At 38.6% G+C, this 25,537-nt stretch overlaps 2 protein-coding genes across 2 annotated transcripts in view; both read left to right on the top strand.

Annotated features, from left to right (window-relative positions):
- Nucleotides 1-25,537, top strand: part of LOC145770741 (uncharacterized) — a 251,215-nt gene that overhangs the window by 71,211 nt on the left and 154,467 nt on the right. The gene's annotated exons all lie outside the window — the stretch shown is intronic.
- Nucleotides 20-10,473, top strand: LOC145770397 (stAR-related lipid transfer protein 6-like). Its single transcript, XM_082582031.1, has 7 exons — nucleotides 20-210; nucleotides 552-601; nucleotides 2,360-2,495; nucleotides 7,863-7,983; nucleotides 8,238-8,264; nucleotides 8,716-8,809; nucleotides 9,194-10,473. Exons 1-7 carry the CDS (start codon nucleotides 118-120, stop codon nucleotides 9,345-9,347), a joined length of 675 nt encoding a protein of 224 aa, XP_082438157.1. The 5' UTR covers nucleotides 20-117; the 3' UTR covers nucleotides 9,348-10,473.

Genomic DNA, 25,537 nt, shown 5'->3' with positions numbered 1-25,537 from the left:
CTTGCTACAATTTATTGAATTGTGACAAGCAGTTGAGTGAATTAGTTCAGACTGCAGATGAAAGTTAAAGTTAATTAGCTGTATTTTAGAATTTTTTTTTGTACAGTAGCATCAACAATGGTTGATTTTTTATCAAAAATTGCTTCAATAAAAGAAGAAGCTCTCAAGATGAGAACCAATACACCACCGTGGCATTATATGAAAACACAGGCAAGTTGTAAGCATAAAGTCTTTTTTTTTCATCATAAATGTTCAGTATGATCTGTGATTGCCATGAAGCAAATCATTGCAATCCTAATCAAAACGTCTAGTGTTTGGTTTTCTGTGGAATTTAGGTCTTTCAATCTTTGAAAAATACTTTTTACCCCAATTGTATAAAATAAAACGTGTTACAAGCTAACCTAACTACGCCACACTAAGTGGATTTTAGCTTGTCTTGGTGAAGCAATTATCTCACAGTTTTAAAACACTGTCGAATAACCAAGATTAAAAAAGCCATTCATTGTGATACTCTACACTGCACAAGTTCTCCTAATCTTATGTATTTTTAGGGTAATGTAAAAGTGTCCTACAAACCTTCCTCACATTTTCATGGAAATGTGTGAGTATTATGTTTTATCTATACACATGGGAAGCCTACGCTGTACTTTAATTTGAATTATAAAATGCCTTAAGTACTTTATCATTCACATGTTCTTACCTAAATTGCAACCTTAATATAAAGCAAAAAGCCTGTATAACTTGCTTGTCCATTTGAGCCTATTTTTTGCTGCCATGCCATTACCAACTATATAACAATGCAACACATATATTTCTGGAGATGTTGAAACAAGTTGGAATTCACTTGAAAGTACATTATGTTGTTTGCATGCCTATTGCATAATACCTCAAAAACTCTATTGCTTTGCTTTCTGTATATAGTTTTTGTGTTACGGTACCCTACCTATTTTTTAACTAGTTTGTATATTCACACAAGCATTAGGTTCAATGACGTCATTTGTGCATAGATGGTATCAGGGCCGGATTAAGGCGGGGGCTGATGGGGCTGCAGCCCCAGGCCCACCAAAAAAATAGGCCCACCAATAACAACTTACTAAGAGCAACTGACATGCTTATTATCAAGATCGAAAGAGTAAAGGAAGAAAATCGTAGAACGAATGCTAACTGTATAAACCAGTGGTTCTTTACCAGGGGGCACGATTCCCCAGGGGGGCGTCAGCTAATTTCTAAGGGTGCGTGAATCACAATCGAATAAAAATCACAGACTAAAGAAACAACCAAAGGGTTTATCTTGTGAATGGAAAAGCTTGAAACCGTTATTTTAATTGAGTTATGGTCTCGTGCATAATGGAACGGTTTCATAAAACTAGTCGGGCGCTGCAGGATAGCAAAACTACTTTGAATAAGGCAACAAATTTGCTTCAGGGTCTACATGACTTTGTTCAACATTAAGATCCCAATTTCAAGAATTCGAAGAAAAGGGTAGAGTAGGCTATTAAGTGGCTGCTGTCATCATTATATTGAAGAAATTTCAAGAAAGAAAAGAAGAAAAGTATGCTTGGATAGCGAAGGTGGATCTGAAGACACATCACTTGATCTATCGAGCAGATTCAAAGTAGACTCATATTTGCCAATCATTGACCAAATTATTTTGTGTATGAAATCCCGAATTGCAGCATACGATCGTCTTCGAATAAGATTTTCGTTTTTTTTGCAGAATTAAACATGTCTAACTGTAAAATTGAAGAGAGTGCTAAAACATTGCTTCACTATTATCCAAATGATCTAGAATCTAGCTTCTAGAAGAAACACTGCCTGAAGAGATAATTCATTTTTCTGCACTGGTGAAGCACCATTTTAACAGCGAATGCAGCAAAGAAACTCAAATGTTCATCAATGAAAATAAGTTTATGCATGCAGTTCCTAACGTATCTGTTGTAGGCTACTAAGAATGTATCTTTGTCTGATGATTTCTAATTGTTCAGACGAGCGCCCATTTTCAGTGCTTAAAACAGTAAAGAATCAACTGCGTTCATCCATGGGCCAGAAAGGTTGCATTCCTTAGCTCTACTCTGCATTAAAAAATAAATTTTGGAAAAAATAGACACCGATGATATTATTAACAGCTTTGCTTTGTCTAAATCCAAAAACATGTCATTTGAATGTGAAGTAAATACTTTATTTCGGGTGTAATTTTTGTTATTTCATTTTAATTGTGATTGGTACAATGAGGGGAATGAAATATAGGCCTCATATTACCATATAGCCCCAGGTCCATCAAAAGCTTAATCCGGCCCTGGATGGTATGACATAAGAAAGACATAATTGTTGTAAAGAACGATTTCTGTTTCATCTTCAGTTACAAATTTGAAGCCACATTAGATTTGCCTTATGATCTGGTGTATGAAGTAATGAAGCCGTCCACAACCACAGAGGAAAGACTTGCATGGGATAAGAGTATTAAGTATTATGAAAGACTATCTACAATATCAGAGGTAACAACTGGTTTTTAGTTGTACAGTAGCTTCGAAAATAACGCATTGTTATTTGAATGTATTTTTAATTTAAGATAATTGCACTGTTTCATTTAATTGCATTAGTACGCTGTGATAGGCAATAATTGGATTGCATTATTTTAATATCCTATATAGACTGAGAATGGCTGAGGGGGGATTGCAAGAAGTTAGGTACCGGCATAAAAATCATGGTACAAAAATACTAAGAGGAGTCAAGGATTATGCAAGTTGTTTGGAATTGATATTTAGCTTGTCATGGGGGGTTTAGAAAGATGGGAAACACAAGTTTGGCAATCAAAGTGATTGAGAAGTACTTGCAATTGTATGGACATCGTTTGTGATGGCTTGAATGTCTTGAACAAGTGGATGAGAACACTTTAACAAAGCTAGTTTGAAATAACACAATAATGAGCAAAATAGGAAAAAAACAAAAGAATCCCAAACCATTGGATAATAATGAACAGTCTGATTCGAATAATCCCAAGTAGGCTAGTCTATTAATTATACGCAGGGCTGCGATTTTTGCCTTTTTTGGTGACGAGGTCACTCGACACGCGCCATCACTATTCGACAAACGCCGTGCCTTGCAAAAAAAAAAAACGAAAAAAATGGAAAATAAAAAGGAAAAAAACTGAGAGAGGACTAAACGTCGTCAGGTCGAGCAACAATCGGGAGGGGGGGCATCACGTGATGCAATCATAAGAATGCTGACTTACGTAAACATGCTTGTGCCAGGTACGGTACTTCAAAGCAAGGTCTAAAAGCGACGCTTCACACGAGAAACTCCCAAGGCGTCAGCGCCGCCATTTTGAACACTGCGGGAGAATGCTTTGATCGAAGTTCCAACGCCTGGCATCAAACATTTCGCAACACACGTTTTGTGCTATTTGACACAACGGGTTTCTTTTATGGATAAAATAACTGAAGTAGGCTACTTTATAATACAATTTTGGTAAAGAGGCCACTTTCTTCAACCACAGACATATACAACCAAGCAACCACACGGCATTTAACATAATCCATTAAAATTGAACATAAACTATAAGCTACAAACGTTTTCGGCCATATACACACGTTAGCCCTTATCAAGTGACAAAAAAATAACTGCTTATCATATCTACACTGAAAATGAATAACTGATCTAAACACTGAATTGAAAAAACGAAATGCAAAATGAAACGGCATAGCATAGGAGAAAGGCACATCACATGGCGTTTAAATTACACGAGGCAAAGACGCATCATAGGCTACTTTAATTGTCAACGTGTTTGCAAGTTTGGATTTATGTCTGACTTATGCACTTGTTGTTCCAAGATTGCAGAAATGTTTTGCTATGTGAATAAAGAATAGTAGACAGATAAACAGGTGGCAACTTGACTTCCACCCACTAAAAGGGTTTCTGTGATTACGTAATAGGCGATTTTGCATTTGCATTCACAAAAGCACACAACCCAGCTGGCAAAACCTGTCGTTTTTACATTGATTCAACGTCTGCAGGCGTTGAATCGAAAAAAACGAGAAGCGAAAAATATACTAGAGTAGTCTATCACGAGTCACGACCGCACTGTTTGATTTGTAGTGTGATGTAATAATACCAAAAGTAGCGATACGCACGCTGTTAAGTTAAATCACGTTAAATAACTCAGGGGAAAAGTAAGTTAATTTTGGGTTGATTCAACATTCGAGTCAGCACAAATCTATTTAATTTTCCTGGCGGGTTACATTGCGTACCCAGACAGCAGGAATCTAGCGCGCTTATGGCTACGACATTCTAGAAGACGTTGCCTCAATAACATAAATATTTTCTGCTACATCTGTGGTGATTAACAGAAAACCAATCAATGATTTTTTAAAGCGTACTTATCTTGCTTCCTTTAAAGTGAAGTTGGGGTATCAAGATAAGTCTTGGGCTCTCCACATTGTTTGCAAAACTTGCAAAGAACATTTACGTCAACGGACGAACAAAAGAAGAGAAGGATTAGGGTTTGCTATTCCAATGGTGTGGCGTGAATCAAAAGATCATAATAGCGACTACTATTTTTGTGCAGTAAATATAAACATAAAAGGCATAAACAGGAAAAATAGGACTTCCTTGCAATATTCAAACCTAGCTTCAGCAATCAGGCCAGTGCTACACAGAGAAAAACTTCCTGTTCCTGATTTTGAAGGGTTGCCACAATTGGATTTACTTTCTGGAAGCGAAGACGAGCAAGCATCCATTGACAGCGATTCCACCCTTGCTGAAATCGAATTTCTTCCTGCTATTTTACCGTGTCAACTTTTTTCTCAGAGAGAACTCAATGACTTGGCGAGGGATTTAAATTTATCAAAGAAATCTTCTGAGTTACTGGCTTCAAGACTCAAAAAAAAAAATATTTATTTTTGAACCAGGTACTGTAATCACTTTCTATCGGAAATGCCATGTCGAATTTTTGCCCTACTTTTCTCAGGAAATGATATTGTATACTGTATACACTGTATACTGTATATACTGTATGTGTATACAGTATATACTGTATACACATACTGTACCGATGTGGAAGGTCTTCTTAAAAAGTTTGGTGTAGCAGAATACAATCCTCAAGATTGGCGACTTTTTATTGACAGCTGTAAACGAAGTCTAAAATGTGTTTTACTGCATAATGGAAATGTTTATGGATCTGTACCACTTGGACATTCAACAACTCTCAAAGAAAAGTATAACGAAGTCAAATTTGTTTTGGAAAAAATTTCATATTATGAACACAATTGGACTTTTGGGTTGATTTGAAAATGATTGGATTTCTGCTTGGAAAGCAAGGTGGATACGCAAAGTTTCCTTGTTTTCTCAGTTTGTGGGACAGCAGGGCAAGAGATCAGCATTGGAAAAGGAAACATTGGCCAGTGAGAAGTGAAAGATTCCTGACGAGAAAAATGTTCAAGCACATTCTCTGGTGGAACGATAAAAAATTGTGTTACCTCCTTTTCACATTAATATAATAATAATGATGGTGTTGCAAGCACAGTAGGCTAATGCTTTTCCATCTTAATGATAACTTACGTAGCAAAGTTGGGTATAATGAAGCGATTTGTAAAAGCACTCGATAAAGATGGAAATTGTTTCAGATATATTTGCACAAAATTTCCAGGATTAACAATTGAAAAGTTAAAAGCTGTCATATTTGATGGGCCTCAAATCAGAAAATTAATCGATGATCCAAACTTCCCTGGGATGCTTTTGTGAAAGTTGTTAAAAATTTTTTGGCAAATAAACAGGCATCCAAATACAAAGAGCTCGTGTCTAACTTACTCAGAAGACTCCAGAATATTGATGTTAACATGAGCTTCAAACTTCATTTTCTGCACAATCATCTTGACTATTTTCCTGATAATCTTGGCGATTTGAGTGACGAGCAAGGGGAGCGATTTCATCAAGACATTAGTGAGATAGAAGTCAGATGTGAAGGGAGATGGGATGCTACCATGCTAGCTGACTATTGCTGGTCTATTAAACGCGATGAAGCTTTTGCAGCTCATTCTCGCAGATCTCTTAAGCGCAAGTTTATGGCAGACACTTCAGCAAGGTGAAGAATAAAAAGCTACCACACCTATTAATCCTATGTTTGTGTGTACGTTTTTAAGTGTTTGTTTGCTTGCTGAAATTGATTTGTGTCTTTTAACAATATGTTTGACTCGTGAATAGATTTTACATGAGCAATTATGGATTAGTGCACTCATGCAGTGGAATAACCGTAACTAGAAAATTAGACCTGATAGAGAAAAACTGACAGCATTTTTGAAATCAGCGACCCCAAATTAGCTAAAAACAGTTGAAATATTTTCGGCACCAAAAATTGTTTTTTGTTGGCTAGTGGTACCCAGACAGCAAAAATCATCATTTTTACATTGATTTAACGTCTACAGACGTGAAGTCAATGCAAAAATAACGAAGTTTGCTGCCTGCGTAACAATGCCCAAGAAGAAATTTACGTTTGTTTTACATTAATTCGACATCTAGCGACTTTGAATTATCATAAAATTACGTTAATTGTTCAACCAGGTACCGGTAATAAATTAATATCTCACTGCGAGATGATTGCCTCGATTTACGTTTACACTAACATAATTTCAGCACAATTGAAATACTGCGAACAAACACGAGTCTGTTTGATAAAGAACTAGCTGTCAAAATCGGAATCATAAGACGCTGTATGGGAGGATGAAGCTGTCGCATCGTCACTGGAATACTTGAAGACGCAAAACTGCCCGTTCATGAACGCGCAATGCCATATGATCAGAAGCATTATTTTTCTTTTCTGCCGAAGAACCGTTTATCCAATTTTGCACTACTTTTTTAACTTGACCCCGTAGCTTTTCTAATTCCGATTTGTTTCCGTCATAAATTCTTTACAAATTTTGCAAAATACCACACTAACTTTTCCTTCTGTTTGATAATTATAGCAGGTAATTTCCGCTTTTTAACTGTATCTTCTTTCACGATGATTTATATTCGCAACGACACCGGTAAACAATAAGCATTCGATTAAAGAATAACTTTTGCGGAACAATAAGCCGGTATTTATAAGGTTGCAACTTTTTACAGTTCACAAGAGCATTGTCAGCGCATAAAATAGCTTGCGTGATGCTCTGGGCTACCGCCGTGTGACACGCGATGAAGAAGCGATAAAATTTCGTTTGATTAAACATTAAAGCATACGGCAATTGTCGCAGCAATCCAAGGTGTGTTGATTTGGCGACGGCAATGTTTTTGCCGTCGTAGATGGAATCACTCAACCAGCGTGCGATTAAAAACTTAAAGTAAGTGACTCTGATACCACACAACTTGTGCGGTAACTCGCGGCCAAACGCTTATAATCTGACTCTTGTGACGTCATATTACTATTCGACAAACAAGCGTAGAATTTTTGGTCGTTCGACAAGAAAGAAAAAATCGCAGCCCTGATTATACGTTTGAAAAATTGGCTATTTGATTGTTATCTATGCTAACAATTAAGTTGATAATCCTGGTCAGTGGTCAACGTGCAAATTAAACAATAATAAATTAAAAAGTTATCAAACCACAGCTATGGTCATTTTTGTGTTGGAAGGATGCATTTCATTTCCTAACATTTGGGAATTAAAATTTGAGTTATGTAGAATTTTTGTGTTGTTTAAACATTTTTAAGAGATTTTTACGATTATTTTTATTAACCATTACTCTGGCTAATTATTAAGATTTGAATGTGTGTGAATAAAAACATTAAAGATTAGTAGTAAATATTCTTCAAAACAGAATGAAGTCTTTACATATTTTCATTGTACTGTAGTACAAAAATTGTGTTAAAAAAGTTTATACTTTTAATCCAGGAAGTTGCAGTTTGCCTTGTTGTAACGCCAAGTGTGGCTTGGGGAATGATTTCCAAACGAGAGTTTGTTGACCTATACCTCTTCCATGCATATTCCCGTGATGAGATGAAACTGAATGAAGGTAACGGAATGCAAAACATAAATTATACAAAAGTATTTTGTCCAAACTCTGAACATGCTGATTGCTGAAGGACTGGAGATTATTGATGTGTTTTCAATTTAGCCTAATTGTTATTGGTGCAAAACATTAATACAGTAAAACAAAAAGACTGAAAAAATAAGTAAAACAGACTGTTTGATTCAGTTGTGTTAAGGATTTGTTTTGAATGGTAGCTTATTGGGAGATTGAATTTCTTTCTTTCAATCATATTTTAGATTCTGGAGAGGTTTGCTGGATATTTGGTGAGTTAATTAACAATCTGCAATTTTTACGACTGAAGTAAATGCATATATTGTACCTTGATTTCTGTGACCTACACTTGCAACATTTTTTTAAGTTTTCCTAGCCTGGCACAATATTCCACCTTGGAAATTTTGATAAGTGACACATTATATTATGCAACGTAGCAATGCTTCTATATAAGTGTTGCCAGGTCACAGAATATTTCCAACTGTTGCCAGGTCACAGAATATTTCCAACTGTTGCCAGGTCACAGAATATTTCCAACTATTTCTAACTATTTTGAAAAAGTTTTTTTTTCGTTTGTTTACCTAGCCTAGCACAGTGTTACTCCTTGCTAATTTTTGATAGCTTCTACGTCATAGGTCGTTTATATGGCTGTACGTAGCGTTTCTTCAGTGTAAGTGTTGCCAGGTTACAGAAGATCCTGTCCAATTCAAGAAATGTTTTCAGGTGAAAGTGTTGAGTTTCCTTCACGTCCAGTGACGAGCGAGTATGTCCGAGGCATCAATCATCCTTTTGGTTATGCGGTGGCGCAAAATATCAGGTGCGTTTCTGTTTCAGTCATTTTAGAGGTTTTGTTATTTATAAGGCGCTGTCTTCAGTTGCATGTTCGACTTTCTTTTAACTTCTTACAGGCCTTTTTGTCTTTCTATTCAAATTCTACGTATTTATTTTATGACGTTAAATAAGTTTTCAATAATGCATAAAATTAAATTATGACGCTTTGGTGTGGATAAGGCTTCCGTAATGCAGCTGCCATGGCTCCCACAACTAGGCGATGCACCCGACCTGTGTTCGCCTACCTGCATGAAACGAAGGTTTGACAACTTGGCGTTGGGGACCTAACATTTTCTGATTTTGTCTCGTAGTTAAAGCAATAAGAGCCTAGTTCATTGGTTACAATTCGTTGTGTTTTTTTTTTTTTCAGAAACCCCAACCAGTGCTTTCTGGAACTTTACGTCAACTGCGACATTGGCGGCATGATTCCACGTAGCATCGTTGAATCAGCACTACCCGCACAGCAAGTTCATTATATCGACAGCGTGAAAGCCGAAGTCAGAAGGCGGCTGGCACAAAAATGAAATTTTTCACGATTCAACTAGAGGGGCTGAAGTTTTTTTTTATACATAATGTATATTCCAATACTTTCTTTTCATGTCAAGGCCTTTAGTTTATTCATTGTTTTGAACCAGCCATTTGAGATACGGTACTGATTTTTTCTTTTAGAAATTTCTTTTTGATAGAACCAGTACGCACTTTCGACAACGTGTACGCACCTAACCTGCAAATCAATTCATTTTTGTATTCATTTAATGTATTCTGTTGTTGAATCGATGTAAGACGGTGGGATTTACTGGTCGGATCTATCGTAATTTCAGTCGTTTATTTTCGAGTTCATTGTGAAAACATCTCCATTACAAAAGTTGTTGATGTTTCATCGGTTCAACAAACAATTTGCAACTTCACGTGTGTTTACTTATTTAGGCAATGTTTTGTGCTATGCAATAATTAAACCTTATGCGATCATATTATGAATACGCTACATCTTTTTCTCTTGCACTTTTTTGACTTTAAGTAGGCTATCATTATTACATTTTGTTTCATTCATCTCTGTGCTGCGCTTTTTCTTTTATCGAGTCTTCTAAATTTGATTGATACTCCACAGATCGACACATTCTTGTGCGACTGAGTTGCATATTGAAAGGTCCCACTTGCTGCACTGGGTGGTAAGCTGGGGGCGCACAAAGGAATGGCCCGCTGTTTGGGGCTTGGTGCCACAAATGCAAAAACTAGACCCTGTTTGTAGCCCCACTTTACCATTGCATACTTATTACGGCCAACACGGCTTTGGGGTCGATGCAAGATTTTCCACTTTGCTCAAGGTGCGTTTGCTCCTGGGAGAAGGGGACTCAAATGGTGAAACCTTCATTCCGCGTACATTGGGTCACTTTCGAGTTATTGTTTGTATTACACAACCCTTGTTTTTTTTTTGAAATTAGTGGCTAAACGTGTACTGCGCTAAAGCTGCTTCATATATCGTCCTGCTTGAGTTCTCTTATGTGATTTGAATAACCGCAGTAACAATGCACTCATAGACCTAACGTTCAATGATCACATTGTTATACAGTCCTTTAACGTTTGTTCAATCGTAGAAATATATTAAACGTCAGCTGAATTCTAGTGTTCGCGTGAAGATGCAAGTGACAATTTCCCCGCCTCCATTTGGCAATGGGAACGATAAATATGAACGGTCCTAAATTGGTCCCTACTTCTATTTTACATTCATTAAATGCTTGCATTTGCACAACGATCTCACTTAGCGTAATTTATTCAGGATCGATTTTGCTATTAGAACCAGTGGCGGCTCGTGTCATGGGGCTGCAGCTACACCTGAAAGAAAGAGAAGAGGGAAAATATGTTTTCCTTTGGGTTTCTCCGACCCGTTTACTTTTTTCATCTAAGAATGGCGGTTCGAAACTTAAAGTATTGACAGTTTCGTTTGGCAACACCGATTTTGGGCAAACTTCTATGCAGTCCGAGATTATGGATTTCAAGCGCTCTGATTGGCTAAAAATTATCCTTGAAGTTCCACTTTTGGTATTTTACAGCAATTTTTGAATCTGTTGGGGCTGCATGGAAAACAGCCCCGAATAACTTTACAGACTTTTTAAAGGTAGTTTTTATTTCGCAGAGTAGCGATGAGCCGTGAATGTAGAAGTGTTACCTGTAGAGTTAGGGTATTCAACAGGTTATAGGAAGTGCTGGTCCAGTCTAGGGCACCTCAAAATCACTTGAACCTTGTATGCAACGGCTAGTCGAGACTAAGCTCAATACTAGTAAAGTTTGTCTCCAAAGAATACATCAACTTTTCAACAAAGTTTTCAATGCATTTTTTCAAAATTTGGGGTAGGCCTAAAAACATGCTCAGAACGCACCAAATAATTTAAGGCAATTTTTCAAAATTTTTTGAGGAGAGACCATCCCGCGAAGTCGTTCGCCTTCGGCGAACTCAGCGACTGGCTACTATTTATTGCAGCCCCACTGATTAGAACCGAACACCAACTTTTTACAGAATGATAGCTGCTGAGCGCTTTGCCATAACATTTGACAGTTCACTGTACCAAAGATAAAAATTGCATTGGTTTAACAGAAGGGTAATTCCAACATCATAAAGCAAATTTAATTTGAAAATTTCCGAACAATGTAATAAGGTGCACACCATTGTCTTTGCGTATCGAGGCTTTGCGTCAGAATGCTTTCGTATTTCAGAATCACGTAGATTTCCGAAATCAATACTTTTTAATCTATCCAGCAAGCTACAAGTATTGGTGTCAAACGTTGGTCACAGCGGTAAACCATAATCTCTTCTTGGGAAAATTTTAACATAAAGTTCCCGAATCCGTTCGTCTGTATATAATGACCGAAGAAACACACACTTGAACTTCTTTTCAAACAGTGTATTTCTGTAAAATTAGCCCGAGGCTATCGAAAACGAGGGGGGTGCAACGCCGTACACCACTGAAAAACTGTCACTACAGAACAGATTACTTGGATAAAAGACGGAACTTTTGTCCAGCTAGCAAGCACTAAGCCAACAGTTAAATGTGCGACTAACTCTCAAGCAACCATTTCACGAATGAATCAGAAAAATTTGTGATAACTCAAAGGCACGTCAGCAGTAGTGTGACGCAATAATGAAATCAATTGTCACGCAATTCAAAACAGGTGTCCAAAGCTAGTAATCCAAGTTTCATGTTTAAACAGGTCTGACACAAGTCTATGAACGATGGTGCAATTTTGGCACATTTTCTAGCAACTTCCATGACGTAATATTCAGTAGACTTGAACGGTTTTTATATGACGTTTGATTAGGTGAACAATTGTCTGGAACATAGCGGCCCCTAGTTATGACAGTGTGACATGGCATAACTAAAAAAGAATTGACGACAATTGTGAGCCAATGAATAAAAACACAAATTGTTTGAATCCCTCACGTTTAAGTTAATACGTAACTACAAAGGGCATGCGAAGAATGAACAACAATACGAATAATACACGACGATACAAGAATTGGTACCATAGGTACATGCTAAATGACGCTATATACAATGGTTGCGATAATAACCGACTGTTCCGGGCTCAGACAAAGGTCGACCACCGCAGACAAAACCAGGCTCAAACCCTAACACTTAGGTGTTCTTTACGGGGGCGAGGCACGAAATATCCCTCAAAACGTAGTCTACTTTCACTTTCCCCGTAGCCTACTCTCATCATAGTTGCAGACGGCAACCTTGGCTCTACGAACCACAGGCTTCCCTTTCCTAATTTGTGGAACTACCTCATGCACCCTCCCAAGTTGATACTTCCCACGTTTACCAATGTCTTGGAGAGAACCTACCACTACAAGTTGACCAGGCTCCAAATTCTCGGCCATTTTTTCCGGCCCTGAAGACCTGGCAAGTAAAAATCGATCCATTTACTCCAAAACTGCTGAGAAAGTGACAAATTGAACCGATAATCCCTTCTTAGTTGGTCACGATCATGTGGTTGCCCAACAGCACAGTATGGGTCTAAGTATGGGGTCAAAAGTGAGGCAGGGGTGATGACAGTAAAATCCCTAGGGTCGTCACTCAAAGGTACCAAAGGGCGTTCGTTCACGATCCGAACGGCACTGCCTGTGTACGTAAGCAGTTCAATAAAATTGGGCTTACGAATTGAAGAGTTCAAAATGTGAAAAAAGTATTTAATCACATCGGCCATGAAACCAAACCTTTCAAGCCGAAATCTAGCCAAGAGATCTGCCAGAGGGTTTAAGAAATCAGGACACGAAAACATTACATCATTAACACAAGATCCTCGAAATTCAGACTTGCCCTCGTAAACAATGCGCTTTTTTAATTGTGACGTCACAAAGTATGGTAAATACCATTCAAATCCCTTGACATTTCCTGCTTCACCAGCACGCTCAATATAGCCATTAGATTTAAGATCTTTCATGGTGTCAGTAAGGAAATCACGAAGTTCAGGTTGTTTTAAAGCTTTCTTTCTTAAAGCAGCAGCTCTATCTGACGCCAACACAAAATTGTTAGGTAGATCAATATCTTCCTTCAACGGAACAGGTATCTCAAATCGACCATCTTTCAACTCATTATTCGGTTCGACAAGTTCTCTAGCCAAAATATCATTGCGAGACAATTCACAGGTTTCATTTTGCAAAGTCAAATCCTGAATGACTTTATTCAGGTCTGCTATTTCCATATCACGAGACTGAATTTTACGCTGAAAGCCAGAGATGACATCCGACTCTGAAGACGTCTGCACTCTGCACACTTTAGCAACGCTTTCAACTAAGGGTGACTTACCACCACAAGCCAACCAACCGAGAGGAGTGAGTAAAGCATGCGGTTCACTACGATTTTCACCAACACGTTCTTCTTTTGTCCACATCAAATAAGCGTTGTCATTGCCAATCAGTACATCTACAGTACTACAATCATTCAAATGAAACATATTAATGACGGAAACCACTTAAATCTTGTTTATGGGGTAAAGTTTTAACATCGTCAGCCCAAGCTGGGTTAACCACCGAGGTTATATCACAAAACAGTTCATCAGTCTCTAACGACTGGATGTTGAGTTTAACAAGGTCAGCACAAGTAGGTTTCTGACCAGCCAGAGTATCCATTTTAAACGACGCTTTATCATACGGTTTAAGACCAAGTTCGCACACCAAGTCACTCGAAACAAAGGTCAACTGCGAACCAGGATCATGCTGACAATACACCAACTTCGATTTGCCAGTCATTGGATTCAAAACACGAGCAGCAGTAACGCGGTTAAAGGCTGCTTTAACATTTCCAATCTTAACATTACGGACAGGAACTCTGGCATCAGCATCATCTTTACCGATCGAATCCAGAGAATCACGTGACGTCACATAAAAATCATGCAGAAGAAAAAAGTGTTTCCTATCGCTGGTAGGTCCACACTTACGACAGTTATTTGCATGAACGCAATCCCTAACCATATGTTGGCGCAAACAATTCAAGCATTTGCCAGCTTTCACAATAACATCTCTCCGATCTTTAGGTGTCAAGCGCAAAAATTCTTTACAGTTAGACAAAAAATGATATTCAACTTGACCACGTGACGAACAACAAAAACATGCCGGTATGTCACTACGTCTGGCCACACCGCCGCGCGGTGCGCCAACAGCAGTCGAGTACTGCGAACTCCCTGAAATCACATTATCATGGGGTTTTACCGACGTCTGCCTAACCGGACATGAAGGCAATTTTCCTTTGCCAAACTTTTTAAAATGCTGCGACTCACCAGAATCGCCCATTAGCATGATGCTAAAATCAGTCGACTTGCGCGTTTCCTCCCGTACTACAAAATCAAACAAACTCTGAAAAGTAGGTTCCTCAGTGCTACCATACTGATCACCTAAAAAGTCAAGATAACGCTGCTTAGCGTCAAACGGGAGTCGCTTAGCCAAATCCAAAACAAAACGTCCTTCCAATTTGTCACGCTGACCATAAGCTTGCGCGTAAAGCAAACACTGTGATAGTGTGATAATTCATCTTTAAACTCTTTCAGATCACTGGAAGAGGTCGAAGTCAATTTGCTACCATAGCGATACTTTCTAATTTCTGGTTCTGCGAAAAGACCTCCACGAACCCCAAAACGCTGGGACAAGCGAGCTAACGACATTTCTATCCTGTCTTCCTCTGACAAGCCAGGAGTGTCGGAAACCAAATTAGCAATCGTTTGTGCAGCTGTTCTAACACAAGCTGCTTGCAACAAAGTCAAACGAGTTCCCTTAAAGGGCGAAGCTGCCATCAAGGCCATAACACGATTTTTAAAGAAGACAAATGGCATATTATTACCATCGTAACCAATCAAGGCCGCCTTATCGAAGAACGTCCTACTATTTTGGTATTCAAAAAAGCAATCCTGCTGTTGAGAACTCGATTTAGCGGGAGAAGACAAGCTATATCCCTTAAGGGGCTGAGTGGGCTCAGTCACATGCACAGCCTGATCACGATCCTCAAACACGTTAAAATCAGGAGACACGATACGCCTCTCACAACCACCCAAATTACGTGTAGCTGGGCGATCAGCAACTAGCGGCGCAGAAAACTTTGAAGGGGGAAAAGCATTACTGCTAATGGCGGCCCCGTGACCTGTACGCTCTGGGGGAGGAGTTCGGTTGTAATTTGCAGACCTTGGCTCTACAGCCTTCGGAAGACCCTTAGCCGCGGCCTCGAGACCTCCTGAAACAGCTGGAAAACATGTGGATTGTACAGGTCCACTTACAGATTGAACAGGCGTCTGGAAAAGGTTAGGTAAATTAAATTGCGATTGATGTTCACTTCTGGAATGCCTAGAAGAGCCCTTCCTAGAGCTACGTCGGGAGCCCAACTCAGAACGATATTCAGCTAAAGCTACCTCCTTACGTTGTTCAGCCCTCAACTGTGCGTCTTTGAGTGCGAACTCAGCAGCTCTCGCTTCGGCTTTCGCGGCAGCCTCAGCTCGTACGGCCTCAGCTCTCGCGGCGGCCTCAGCAGCTCTCACTTCGGCTCTCGCGGCAGCCTCAGCTCGTATGGCTTCAGCTCGAATGGCCTCAGTTCTCGCGGCAGCCTCACCAGCTCTCGCTTCGGCCTCAACTCGTATGGTCTCAGCTCTCGCTATGGCCTCAGCAGCTCTTGCTTCGGCCTCGGCTTGGATCTGGAGCTCGTCTTAGCTGTAGGTTAATTTGTGCAACTATCCGTGACGAGCTCTCAGACATCCTAGTGCTTACATTTGAGGCGCTATCCTCAGGATGTATGTCAGCATCCAACCTATCTGAGAAATCACTTTCTTTTGTTCGAAGTTATTTTTTAACGAGTTAAATTCGTGATCTACCCTATCACGAAGTTCTGCCAAGATTGCAGAGTTAACAATTTTACTCAAAAGAGCATGGAAATGCCTTAATTCCTCTTCTAAAGTAGATAAGTTAGATCGAAAAATTAACAGTTCCTGCTTATCACTCAAAGAACCTAGGGCTACAGAAAGTTTCCCAATTTGAGTCAAAATATCCCGTCTAAGATGCCGGGCCTCTCGAACTGACTTAGCCTCATCGTTAATGGGCCCCTCTCCAGAATGGCCTGCCCGACCGCAAAGAACATCATCAGGCTTAAACTCAGTCGAGTCGACGGCGGTCGAGTCCCTGTCGCCACCGAGTGTAGACATATTAAATGTTGGGGCTAAATTTAACAATTAAAAAATTAAGTTACACAAACACACAAAATTAAGTTATAAAAAACTTAACTGCAAAGACTGCAAAAATACAAAAAAGAATTTAAATGCACGATACCGTATCTGTACGAGTATGAAGTCCTAAAGTCCACAAAACTTGCTTGGATTCTTCCACTTGAATCTTCAAGCACAGATGGATTGCCTTTAATCTTCTTTCTTGCCAATGAATGTCAAAGTTATTTTTCTTCAGTACCAAACTGAGAAGAAATGTCTTTAAGTTTCTTTGCTTCTGTAGACTACCAACTAACAAGATCTTCTTTTATTATTTCTTTGCTTTTGTAGCCTACCCACCAACAACTTCGTCTTTTATTTTTATGCTTCTAAGTGCTTCTTGGCCTACCAGATAACAAAAACGTCTTTTATTTTTTTTATGGTCACAGCGGTAAACCATAATCTCTTCTTGGGAAAATTGTAACATAAAGTTCCCGAATCCGTTCGTCTGTATATAATGACCGAAGAAACACACACTTGAACTTCTTTTCAAACAGTGTATTTCTGTAAAATTAGCCCGAGGCTATCGAAAACGAGGGGGGTGCAACGCCGTACACCACTGAAAAACTGTCACTACAGAACAGATTACTTGGATAAAAGACGGAACTTTTGTCCAGCTAGCAAGCACTAAGCCAACAGTTAAACGTGCGATTAACTCTCAAGCAATCATTTCACGAATGAATCAGAAAAATTTGTGATAACTCAAAGGCACGTCAGCAGTAGTGTGACGCAATAATGAAATCAATTGTCACGCAATTCAAAACAGGTGTCCAAAGCTAGTACCGTAATCCAAGTTTCATGTTTAAACAGGTCTGACACAAGTCTATGAACGATGGTGCAATTTTGGCACATTTTCTAGCAACTTCCATGACGTAATATTCAGTAGACTTGAACGGTTTTTATATGACGTTTGATTAGGTGAACAATTGTCTGGAACAAACGTTAATCGAAAGCTTAAGTCCTTAGAAACCTGGTTGAGGGTAAAAACATTCACTTTTTAAGAGTCATTGTCGTTTACAGACCTAGGGTGCAGGCGCGGACACCTTGCGCACTGCAGCCGTGACTTTGGTTCACTCCACTGCTGCCTACTGCGCCCTGCCTGGTGCCCACACCCGCCTCATCGATCGGCCAATCAACGACGCATTGCAAACTGTGACTAGATTCCTGCACCCAACTTCAACAGAGTACCCACCAATCCTTGCAGGCATCCAACCTGCTAAACTTTACCGAAAAGGAGCCGTTATACATCTGGCTTTCCGGGCAGAAGATCCCAACCATCTACTCCAACCCTACAGCCCACTGGCACAACAACATTTTACAGAATTAAGTTTGAGTTGAGTTTCCCACATTGGTGCAGAATATATTAGTAACTTAATATTAAATCATAATTGCAACATAAATATTTTTACAATTTTTCTTCTTTCATCTTCCCTTCAACTATGAAGAAAAAGCTGCTTTCATTAGCCTACCTCTGAACTCGAAGTCTTTTGGCGTGAGGTTCAGTGGCGCGTCGTATCTAGATTCCAAAGACATCAGTTTGACCGCTCGGCAGTGCTGTGTCAAGGGGGGGGCCAAGGGGGGGGCCAAGGGGGGCCCGGCCCCCGGGCCCACCATCTCAGGGGGCCCACAAGTAATAGACTTTTGCGCGTCAGTGTCATGTTTTTTAGCTGCTAAAGTTTACTGCGTGTACTTCCATTGAGAAGATAATTTAGGTCCGATACCAATGAGATGCCGGGCCTGGGCCCTTGTACCAAAATATCTCAAAAATCACCATATTATCTTGAATCAAAGTTAAAATAGGCTGCGACAACATTAGTAAAATCATTTGTATTTAAAACAAAACAGGTTGGTTGCAATTGAATACTTGAAATCAAGAAGGGCCCGATTCCCACAAAGGTGTGTTTAAAATAAATGTGTTGTAGTTATTTTGTGATGGAATTTCAGGGGGCCCACAGGTAATAGACTTTTGCGTTTCAGTAACAATGTGTTTTTTAGTTGTTAAAGTTTACTGCGTGTAGCCTACTTGTCCATTAAGAAGATAATTTAGGCCCGGTACCAATGAGATGCTGGGCCCTTATACCAAAACATCTCTAAAAACACCACATTATCTTAAAGAAAAGTTAAAATATGACAACATTAGTAAAATTACCTGTATTTAAAATAAAACAGGATGGTTGCAATTGAATACTTGAAGTCAAGACGGCCCAATTCCCACAAAGGTGTGTTTAAGATAAATGTGTTTTAATTATTTTGGTTGTTTATTTTTTCGTATTTTGTGGTAGAACTTTGGAATTGGCAACTGTTGAACTGAAACCACTTTATACACTGGTAGAATCACCATACTTTGTAAGCTACTGTTAAACCACGAAGTAGACAGCTCATTTTAAATTGATTGTCATAAATGGGAAAATTATGTAAGACATTTGCATAACTTTATTGCAATGCCTTGTCTAAACTTTGCAAAAGCATAGATTGAAACCTTTCTTTAGCATACCGGGTAAGGTGAAAGCGTTCATGTTTTGTAGGTTAGCTTCTCTTTAGCATAAACTTTAAGAGTGAGGTACGATTGATTTTGAAGTCTGCCAATAACTAAACAAGACACATAAAATACTTTTTGTAATACTGGACTAGCTGAAAGTTTGGTTGGTCTAGTGATATCCCTTTTAACAATAAAGTATTTTTCTACATCTACTGTATAACTTGCAAGGTAAAAGTCTTTTTTGAAGCGTCATAAGCTGCATTAAGGCTGTTGCACTTTTGGCTTAACGTTTTGGTTTTACAGGGTGTTTTGTTTTCTTAAGTTTAACTTCAAAGTGAATGTTACTGGTTTACAACTGGTAATCTAGTTCTAGAATGGTGTAACATTGCTATGTACCAAGATTTCATTCAGCATTTCATAAAGAAGATGTCTTGTTTGAACTAGCGACATTCTTGCTTTGAACATTTCAGATTTATAAACAAAACTCTCAAAGAGGAATTCTTTGAAATGGCTGACCATGGAGGTTTGTCAGAACCAAGCAAACTTTGCTTTGCCATTATTGCCATTGAAGTACATTCGTTTACTATGATTACCAATGGTGCAGACATGCTGCAAAAGTTTTGCAGATGTTCCAAACAAGGGAATGTTCCAAACAAGGAATTGAGCCAAATGTTAAACCTTGAATGTACCAGAAACCATGAAGCATTTAATGCGATCTTTACCCATGTCTTTAATTGCTGTGGTAAGAACCAGATAAAGTGACCAGCAGGCCACAAGCTGAAGAACAACCACCAAAAGTAAGGCAAACAATTCAAAAACTGACCTCAACAAAGGTCAGCATGTAATAAGCGAACAGCGGACATTGAGTAGTGTAATAATCAATTCACCTGCCTTTAGATGTAGGCCATAAAAATGTTTGTCTTATTTGTAGCCTATTCCATTTCTGCAGTCATATTTTGTTTACTGCTAAAAAATTGTAAACAGTAAACAAAATAGCATTTCTCATAGATTAATTAGCATTTCATTTTTAGCATTTACAATCCCGTAATTATAAATATCCCTGACTTTACAGAGGTAGCTATCGGCAAGTGTAACCAGCATACATTTAGATACCAGTATAATAAGTATTTTATGACAGTTACCAGGATTTTGTTTGTGATTTCAAATTGTTGCTGCTTTATATTTCATTTCTTTCATTCCAAGCAAAGATGAAGGTATAACTTGATAGACCTGTGTTTACTATAAATTATATTTCTGCTGTGTTCTGTACACTGCTGGGTTGATGGTTGTTTATGAAGTTATAAAAGTTTAACTAGGTAGTAGTTATTGTGCAGTAAGCATTACAACATTTCATTAAGCACCAGTAACCTATGAAGGCTTTCTGAGTACTGCAAAGTTGTCAGTGAGTAATGAAGCTGTTAGACCTTACCTAGAAACCTCTTAACTAGTGTTGCACTGTAAATATTGCTCCGTTTTGTTAAAGTTCATAGTAATTTTCTTATGTATGCTGTGATTCCTGTGAAGTAGTTGCAACATGTGATAAAGTTATTAAACTTCATCTACATAAGTCAGCATTCATGCCCATGCACCATTCCAATAACAGCTGTTTTTAGCATGACCAATGGTGTTTGCATATGAAAAAAATAATTACATGTAGTAAAGTTAATTCAACAGTTAGATTACAGCAACTGCTGCTCATAATAATTGTGCTTCTTAAATTCAACAACCACAATGTTCCAAAAATAAAGCAATTAATAAAAAAAATGTTTTAGTGAAATATAGCATGATTAACAACAGGTTTCTAATAATAGTGTATCTTGTGTGAGTAGGCCTAGTTAATAAACCATGTACGCCATTCTGTGCTGTTATAAATTACCACTGTTCTGTTGTGAATTGAAAGTATATCACTAGATTGGTAACTACTGTTTTTATCATACTAAAGTTCCTGATTATGCTATGCACATTTGAGTTTTGAGTACACTTGAGTTTTCATGTTAGCATTTTGAATGGGTACTTGGGTACGGTAGCTTTTTGAAAGTATTGTAATGGTGAGTGGTTTAATCAATCAATCACTGGTTTATGTTTTTTCACAAAATATTACACCAAATGCACTGGTACATTACATAAAAGTGAGAGAGGAAGGAAGCGAAAGACCTTATGAGGTCACCAAGTCAGCCTCCACCCCAGTGATCCTATAAGGCAAAACTTAATTACCACTAAAATGTTGTTTGTTAAAGCATTTGTGAATTCACTTTATTTTTTGCACTTCTAAACTGTTTTGCTATGTTATGGCTATACATTTAAAAATAATAGGTTAGTGAAATTTCAGATGCCAATTGTAATTTTTGGAAAAAATTGCTTTCAAATGTAACTAACCAATTTAAAATTCTCATAATTTTGTCAATTCTTGTCCGATATAAAAAATTGTATGAACTCAATGTGGTAAGCATGTCAAATTTTTATGCTAACTTCTACTGTGTGATATAATATACTGATATAAGATCTGGATTGAATGACCCCTACGCTTCATGACCGTTGCCAGTATGTTTAGAAATCGTTAACACTTTTGGCTTTCATTGCAAGCAAAGGTGTAGCTATGGCTTGATGGACCTGTGTTTGCTCTTATTTACATTTGTATTGTTTTCTCAACTGGTGAGAAAGTCTAGTGAAGTGAACCACCTTTCCATATCAGTGCAGTTAACATACACACTATATTATCATAAGTCTGCTTGCCGATAAGGGGCCCAAAATTATTTTGGCCCCGGGGCCCACCAAGGGCTTAACACAGCACTGCCGCTCGGAAACGCTTTTTTTCAAACTGGGCTGCCCAATTGGGTGGGAACTTGAGCTTACGTACAAATATAACTGGGGCCTAATATATTGCTCGTTTATTACCCAGAAAGGCCCCAGTTGTCATTGCTGGCTGGGAGTACATGTCAACATTGCAAAGGTAGGAAAAAAAGCTTCGTTTGCTCATATCGTACATGTCTTGTTAACCTTCATTCGTGTAGACCAGTAGGCTAGTTCTTAAACCTTTTCACCTTGCGGCACGCCAACAAAATGTAAAAAAAATACGCCACACTTATTATATAAAATGAAAGTTGTTTTAAAAAATTTTATTCTGCAAATTTTATTGATAGGTGTGCCTGAAACGAGGCTCCTTTGTAGCCAAGCACACTCGTGTTTCGTCGTCAATTCAAAAAAGTCTCTCCCGTTATTTGCTTTCAATTTCTGTCAGATCAGAAAATCTGTATTCACATAGCCATGCAGATGCAAATGACGAGACTATTTTGATGGCTTTTGAACCAACCATTGAATAGGATTTGCAAGGAGCTAGCCAAAAACCGATTTGTCATACGAATAGCTTCTTTTCTAAAATTTGAAAAAGTTCTTCTGCACATTCGAGAATCTCTCGCTGCAGGCACTTTGTGCTGCTGGTGTAGACCAGAGAAACGAAAATGCGTCGCAATAGCTCTGGTGATAAAGCGCCTGTATTTGTGCACTAAAAACGCAAGGACTGGTTCGACTCCCAGTCCCGGGTGTGCGTTTGAGCAACACATTTAAGGACTGCTCTTCATTCAGGGGCACTTAATGGATGAAAGAGTTCACAGACAACAGAAGAATCTTTATTCTGTCAAACTCAAATACTGAAAAGTGTGGATGTTCATCAGGATAATTATCGTTTCTGGCACAATTTGTAAGCTAGATAAAGCTAGGATGAGGCTCTCAAAGAAGTTTCTCAATCCGAGTAGGCTACCGTATAAACATTCCCACGCTTAAATTCAAATCACTTCGATTTAAATCGTAAGTCTGTCATAAACTACAACTTCGGTTAAATCGTTGTTTGCTACAAAAATAGACAGCTGTCCTTGTCAATAACTGAATTTCAATTTTTTATTAATGATGTAGGCCTACCGGTAATCACAACTTTGCAGAAGAAGGCGATTGAGTAGGCTATAGTGTAGGCTACGGTACGTATTAGAACATGTTTTTTTGGTTTTGGCTGTCGCAAGCGAGGTGAATTATTACAAGCTGCTTGGATATTTCGTATGCGATAGATCAAAAAGGAAGCTTATTTTGAGTCGATGTAAAACACTTTTTCGTTGAAGTTTTTTTTTTTTCAGCCTGGCGTAAAGTTAAACTTTCCTTTCCACGGAAGTGTCGCCTTCTGCTGCTGATTCGGTCTGCTAGATTTTTACATTTAAAAACAAGAAGTTGCGTGTCTTAGGCAAGCTGTTGTGCGTAAGTGGTATCAGGCCACAGTTAAAAACTAAGTGCAGTATTTTCTATCCCCATTAGCCTACATAGCCCTATAGTTTACTAGCATAACGTTTTAGCCTAACAAAGATTTCAAGTTACAAAAAAGCGATGCCTTAATTGTTTGACATTAAAGCTCGAAAGGAGGAAGATATTTTCAAGCTGAAGTGAAGTTTGTAACTCGTACAAAAGCTTAGTGTTTGGCCTGTTGACACCAGCAATCAATTTTAATGAAGCCCGACCCTGTCATAAAATATGTGTAAGCTTATGTGCATTGTGTAGCCCAAGCAGTGGTGGCCTTAAGGTTTTGTGGGCCAAGGGCAAGAAGTAATATGAGGGCCCCCTACAGCCGGTATCGACAAACTAAAGTACGGTACGCAAACTCAAATAACTATAAATCATAATAACACAAAAAGGAATTAACATGATACAACAACAAACGGCGATGGTAAGCGAGAAAGACGTATTTCACGCTTCTTCTTCTTCTATCGAGTCTTCTAAAGTTTGTTGATACACCACAGATTAACACATTCTTCCGCAACGGAGTTATACACTAACAGGTCCCACCTACTGCACCGGGTGGTAAGCCGAGAGCAAACAAGAAGGTGGTCCGCTGTTTGGGGCTCGGTGCCACAGATAGGCTACATGCAACTGGGCCCGTGTTGTAGCCCCACTCCATCATCGCAGACTTGGTACGTCCAACACCGGTTCGGAGTCGATTTAATGTTTTCCACTTTGCCCAAGGAGCGTTTGCTCCTGGGGGAGGGCTCTGATGGTGGGACCTTCATTTCAGTGCATGATGGGTCATTTTCAAATTGTTGTTTCCATTGCTTAAGTCTTGTTTCTTCTGTTGTTGAGGTTAGTGGCTGGACGTGTGTTAAGAAGCTTTTTCTTGATTTCAACCGGGTTTTGTGCAGCATTTTTTCCATATAACTTAGAGCAGTGGTTCCCAACGATTTCTTAGTTGCGGACCCCTTTTAATAATTTTTCGCCTAAAATTTGCCAAGAATTCAATTAGAAAATATCTTGTTATTTAATACATAACCTATTATTGAGGGATATTTACTGTAATATCGGATATACTTGAGAGCTGCTGCAAATTTCAATAAGATAAAGTGTCTTAAACGAAATATGTGGGACTTCAACGTCCAACAAAAAAGGTCTGTAGCATATGAAAACAAACGAAATATGACACAAACACGGAACAAGTTTAATGAGAAGGCTGCTGTTGCCTTTCTTGAACCAAAAGATTGAACTGAGGTTGAGTTTTAGACAATGCAACCCGCATGTCTTCTTCAACCTCCAAACGGTTTCGTTTTTTTGTTTTTATTGCAACAAGCGCTGAGAATCCGGCTTCGCAAAGGTAAGTGGTAACAAATGGTAATAACACATCAATCGCTTGCTTAGCCAATGATGAGTAGGTTAGGTGCTGTGAGCACCAAAACTGCTCCACAGATTTGAAATAAAATTTCAGTCGTAATAATTCCTTTGATCTTAAATCAATAAGATCCTCTTTGCAAAGATTGTCGTCGCTAATGCTGTTCAAGTCCAAGAGAAATGGATTTCTAACCCATGTTTTAACTGCTTGCGACAAGTGTTCCAAATTGAAATAACCACTAAACGACGTTTGCAAGGCATCCAAGTGCAGGGCCAGTTTTAGGCCGATTTGACCGATTAGATCAAATTGGGCCCCGCACCTTGAAGGGGCCCCGCACCTTGAAGGGGCCCCGCGCTAGCGGGGGTCTTTCTGTATTACGAGGTTTAAAATACTACTGAAACGTAAAATAAAAATTGAAATAATATTCTTTCTCATAACATCAATTTGTTAGATGTAACATCAATTCGGAGATGTAGCCAAATGTTGTCCAGATGCTATAACATTCTTTGGAGTTTTGCAATCGATCTACACATTGTTCTCGGCATCAACTAAGAGGTGGGCTATTTTAAAAAAATATGTACCTGGGTTATCAGTAAAACCCTTGAGCACTACAAGATGGGAATGTCGCATTGACAGTGTTAAAGCTATCCGTTATCAGGTTGGAGAAGTATATGATGCTCTTGTTGAAATATCAGAGATAACAAATGAGCCGATGGTAAAAGCAGAAGCTGAATCTTTAGCAAACCAGCTAAAAGACTACAAATTTTGTGTTTCTTTGATATTTTGGTATGAAGTACTTTTTAAAGTTAACTACGTAAGCAAGGAACTACAAAGTGAAACAAAAGATATTAATGAAGGTATAGAGT

The sequence above is a fragment of the Aplidium turbinatum genome, chromosome 5, assembly GCF_918807975.1.
Source record: "Aplidium turbinatum chromosome 5, kaAplTurb1.1, whole genome shotgun sequence".
Lineage (NCBI taxonomy): Eukaryota > Metazoa > Chordata > Ascidiacea > Aplousobranchia > Polyclinidae > Aplidium > Aplidium turbinatum.
Note: the sequence above shows the minus strand (reverse complement) of the source record. Positions and strands in the feature narration are given on the sequence as shown.